General features: G+C 47.0%; 1 protein-coding gene across 2 annotated transcripts; it reads right to left on the bottom strand.

The window, feature by feature from the left end:
* Positions 1-96: 96 nt before the first annotated feature.
* Positions 97-4,363, bottom strand: LOC102260136 (olfactory receptor 145). 2 transcript variants are annotated; one of them, XM_005875549.1, is made up of 2 exons: positions 4,237-4,363; positions 97-1,188 (listed from the first exon to the last, which is right to left on the bottom strand). In XM_005875549.1, the coding sequence occupies exon 2, from the start codon at positions 1,185-1,187 to the stop codon at positions 234-236; it is 954 nt and encodes a 317-aa protein (XP_005875611.1). In that variant the 5' UTR covers position 1,188; positions 4,237-4,363; the 3' UTR covers positions 97-233. The 2 variants fall into 2 exon arrangements, with proteins under 2 accessions (XP_005875611.1, XP_005875612.1); XM_005875550.1 differs by lacking the exon at positions 4,237-4,363 and adding an exon at positions 1,633-1,649.
* Positions 4,364-4,975: the final 612 nt, after the last annotated feature.

The raw sequence follows: 4,975 nt of genomic DNA on the forward strand, positions 1-4,975 counted from the left end.
CCTTCCTTCTAGTTGAAGAATTTCCCCTCAGCCAGCCTTCCTGTGGTTCTGGGTGACGTCCGTTCCATCTTTTAGTTGTATTTTTGAAGTGGTTGTGCGAGTCAGCAAACTCCGGTCTTTACCTATGCCGCCATCTTGGTTTTTCCCTGAAACTTCTTCCATGCAACCAACGGAAACTGAATCATCTGTGGAAGGAAAACAGTCCCTTTCCTAAAGTCCCTATTGCTCCTTTCTCAGGTGAATGAATTTGTTTTTTTGCTCAAGGTTTTTTTCAGAGCAACTTTGACATCCTTATTCCTCAGGCTGTAGATTAAGGGGTTGAGCATCGGCACCACAATGGTGTAGAACAAGGAAGACACCTTCCCCTGGCTCAGAGGTAAAAGAGAAGATGGCTTGAGGTACATGAATGCCCCGGACCCAAAGAAAAGAGAAACTGCAATCATGTGGGAGCTGCAGGTGCTGAAGGCTTTGGACCTGCCCTGGGTGGAACGAATATGGAGAATGCTGGAGAGGATGAGGGCGTAAGAAATGAAGATGGTAAGGCTGGGCACACCTATGTCGATGCCCACCACCGCGAAAACTACCAGCACATTCACGTGGGTGCTGGTGCAAGACAGCTCCAGAAGGGGGAGGATGTCACACATGTAGTGGTCAACCAGATTGTTGGCACAGAAGGTCAGTCTGGCCATGCACACGGTGTGGGCCATGGCCCCAGCAAACCCCATCACATAGACACCGGATGAAAGAAGTAAGCAGACGCGGGGAGACACGGTGGCTGCGTACACCAGTGGGTTACAGATGGCGACGTAGCGGTCGTATGCCATGGCTGACAGGATGAAGGACTCAGAGACGACAAAGAAAAGAAAGAAGAAGAGCTGAGTCATGCACCCTGCGTAGGAGATGACGTTCTTCTCCGAGATGAAGCTCATCAGCATTTTGGGAGTGATGACGGTGGAATAGCAGAAATCTATGAAGGACAGATTATAGAGGAAGAAGTACATCGGGGTGTGCAGGTGAGAGCTCAGCCCGATCAGTGTGAGCAAGCCCAGGTTCCCCACCGCCGTGACCATGTAGGAGCCCAGGAACAAGAAGAAGAGGGGCAGCTGGAGCCCCGGTTGGTGGGTTAGGCCTGCGAGGATGAACTCCGTCACAGAGGAATTCTCAGCCACCATCCTCGCTTGGGGCATTCTGTGGAACAAAGGGAGAGTTGCTCAGAGGAAGAGAGAGAGACGCTGCTGCCCTCCCGGTCACCTCCCCGTTCCTGAGAATTAGATCCCCTCAGGCAGACATTGGACCTCAGCAGAAAGGCTTTCTGGATGCCTGGGGTCTGTTCTCCCAACACCCTGGACTCTGCCTCCGCAGTGAGGGTCCCCAGGATGCACCAAGGAACTTCCAGAGCTTTCCTTTGGCCCATTTATTGTGTCCTTCCTACTCTGGTTTCTGCCCGGGTTTATCAAAACTGTGCTCAATCTCTGGGGAAAGTCCTCTCAGAGGTTAGAGCCAGGCCCACTGGCGGGAGCGTGCACCTCACGGTCAAGTTAGACAGTGAAAAGGCGAGGCGATCTTCCTTCAGGCCGTTACCACCTGAGGTGGGCGACTTAGGAAAAGTTCGTCCCAGATTCAGTCACTCACCCGCCTTCAGCCTGAAGTTTCAGCGGAGCACCTGCTCCTTAGCCGTTCAGATAACTAACTGGTCACGATGCTAACCCGGATGAAGGTCCTAACAACAGGCCTGTAGCTTCTGTCCTGCTTGGACTGACTTAGAATTCCTTCTGAGCTAAAGGAGCTAAAGAACATTTGAGGCTTTGCCCTGAGGCTTTTTCTATCTTGGGGTTTGGGGGAGGGAGCCAGTATTCTCGCTTGTGATCAGTGCCAGCTGGTGACAGGAGACGGAGCAGTTTTCTTCTGGGTTTAGAGATCTGGGGACCTGATTAGAAGTAGGAAGCCAGAGGTTCCCCTGGGATCACAGCCCCTAGAAACTAACTTTAAAAAGGAGGAACTTTTGCTTATCCCCTTGATAATATCTGAGTGGGGGTTTAAAAACATTATTTGTTCAATGAACATCTGCTCAGTAAAATGCAAAACATTGTGCAAAAATAATCAGCTATCACTTATTGCACACTTGTTATGTGTCCCCAACACGCTTCCTGTCCTAACACTTACTGACCTCAGCGTGCCAGGATCAATACCATCTACACTAATAAAAGAGAAACATGCAAATTCGTGTCACTCTGCTATGCCCACCAAAACCAGTGCAGGCAGCCAGGGGAAGGAAGGCCTATTGCGCGAATCTTTGTGCAACGGGCCTCTAATCTATAATAATAAAAACGTAATATGCTAATTAGACCCAATGTCCTTCCATCCTTCCTGGCTTCGAGGGAAGCCCAGGTCCCGGGTGCCAGAGGGAAGCCGGTGCCAGCAGCCAGGGGAAGGAAGGCCTACTCTTGCACGATTTTCGTGCATCGGGCCTCTAGTTTAAATATAATACTTCATTTTAATTCCCCTCAATCTTATTACCTGGGTTTTATCACTCCCATTTTAGAGTTGTAATTTAACAGATGTAACTCCAAATCAGGCCTTCTTAACAACAGTGTTTAATGTCTCCCTGTGAGAAATAGTCTATAATAATAAAAGCATAATATGCTAATTAGACTGGACAGCCAAACGACCTCCGGGACGACCTTCTGGATGAAGCCAAGGCTGCGAGGGCCGAGACAAGCCACTGCGGCTGCGAGGGCTGAGCCCCTTGCACAAATTTTGTGCATCAGGCCTCTAGTAGAATGTATAAAATCTTGTCTTCAAGGCTCTGACATTCTCTTGGAAAAGATGAGAGAACACATATAACTAAATATGCAAAAAAAAGTGTAAGATCTAGAAAGGGTAAAAATAAAATGCTATGTAAGTTCAAGGAGTGCACTGTACACACCACTTACATTTCAGTGTATCACAGGACTTGCCCAATACCAGTCCAGGGAGAAGCAAATCTCTCTCATCTCTTGGAATTTGAACTTGACCGTGAAGAACAATCCCCATTAGTTAAGAACTGTTCCCCCCCCCCCGCAACTGCTTAACTGTTGGAATTCTCCTCGATGGGCCCCATCCTCTAACTTCCCAGCTCTCTTTCAGGCTCCAGGACGCTCAGAGTGACCCTCAGGGTGATGGCCTTGTAGCTTGATGTCCTTCATCCCACTGGACCCAGCAACGTTTGTTTTGCTGTCTTGCTGGCTTTGATCTTTTTCTAACTCCCCGTCTCTCATGGCAAAACTTATCCCTCTGTATCCCGGTCTTTCAGTCTTACTTGAACTCAGTACAGCTACATCACATTTTGGGGCTTAGAGGAAAGAATTGCTAAGAGCTAGATCATGCTGAAAGGGGCCAGAGGGAGGCTACTGTAAGGTGGGAGAGGAGAACTGATAGAAGTTAGCGAAGCTCTGAAGGAATATCTTTTCTTCAAAACTATATCTAAGGTCCATCTCTCCAACATGCTTCATCCACAGACAGGTTCAAGGCCCTCGACTATTTACCTTGTCCCTACTTCCTGTCTCACCACCGATGCCCTATTTTTCAAATAGCCACACTCTTCCATACCACAAAGGCCAAATTACAAAGTCAGGAGAGGTTTCCATGACCGTCTCCAAACTCCTCTTTCTGTACCCATTTCTAATCTCAGTCAACATTCCTCCTCCCCAAATACTCAGAGTCCTAACACTTGCTCTACCTTTGATTCTCCATTAAAACCCGCTCTCAGGAAAGATCTCACAAATTCATCAGCACCGTCTCATAAAGACTGGCCAAGGATCATCCACATTCCAGACCCTCTTCCATTCATTAAAAAAGTAATAATGAAGACAACATCTCTAACCCACAGACAGATCTCTCATGATGGAATTTCACACAGCACTCAATTGATGAGAGGTATATTTTGGTCAGGATGGGAGAGCTGGAGTCATCATGAACTGGGTTTATAATCAGAGCCATGTTGGCAGTTGCCTGTGCTACTTGGCAAGATAACGACAACCCCTGTATCTGTCCTGTGTACGTGCTGTATGTGTAAGTGTTGGGTGACATTTGCTTGCCAGTCCTCCACACGGGGATCTAGCTTGGTCACTGCTCAATAACAACAGGCCTAAAGCAGAAATCTTACACTGAGAAATCTGCCACGGCCGTGGTGATAACAATACATCCCAACCCCTGTCATCAAATCACAATGAAAGAAAAGAAATCCTTATTACAAACCTGCAACAAGCCCCATAGGAAAAGGGCTCCCTGAGGCGCAGAGAGCAGAGAAGACTCAAGCTTCTTTACAAGTTGACTTTTCTGTCTGAGCTTTGGAGGATCCTTGTTTGGATGATAGAACCACCCAGCAAAGTTCCTCTGGATTTATGTCACTTCAGAGCCTGTTGCCATGGGAACTACATTTCAAAATCTTCTCAGCTGGGGTTTTTCACTAAAGTCATGTTCCCTAAAGAGCAGATGAAGCCCAAGCAGGAAGCAGTGTGGGAAGCACTATTCTTAACTGCGCTCCTTTAGTTACAGAACTGCCCTCTTTCGAAAACTTGAATCTGTATATAGTGCTTCTTTATCACCTATTTCTATTTTTTCCATCTTTTTAAAAATTATGGTTTATTTATGTCACTTCACGCGTAATACATGTAAATGCAACACATTGTCTCCCCTGCACACGCATTAACCCTCAGATTTCGGGTGGCCCAAGGTTGGCCTCAAGGGCATTGAGCATCACTCACACCAGTTGGCCAGACACAAGTTACAGCTTCATGAGAAGAGGCACAGACATCACCAAAGAGAAAAGATGGCAGCTGGAATGTCTTCATTTGCAATGGCCTCAGTGAGCTCCGGAGAAAGCAGCCATTAGGAGTTACGTGGTTCTGCATTATATTTAATCTCTATTTACTTTCATTAAACATTTTCAATTCCTTAACATACAAATCTATACATAAATGATATATGTATTTAA

This window comes from Myotis brandtii, unplaced genomic scaffold (assembly GCF_000412655.1).
Source record: "Myotis brandtii unplaced genomic scaffold, ASM41265v1 scaffold463, whole genome shotgun sequence".
NCBI classification, from domain to species: domain Eukaryota; kingdom Metazoa; phylum Chordata; class Mammalia; order Chiroptera; family Vespertilionidae; genus Myotis; species Myotis brandtii.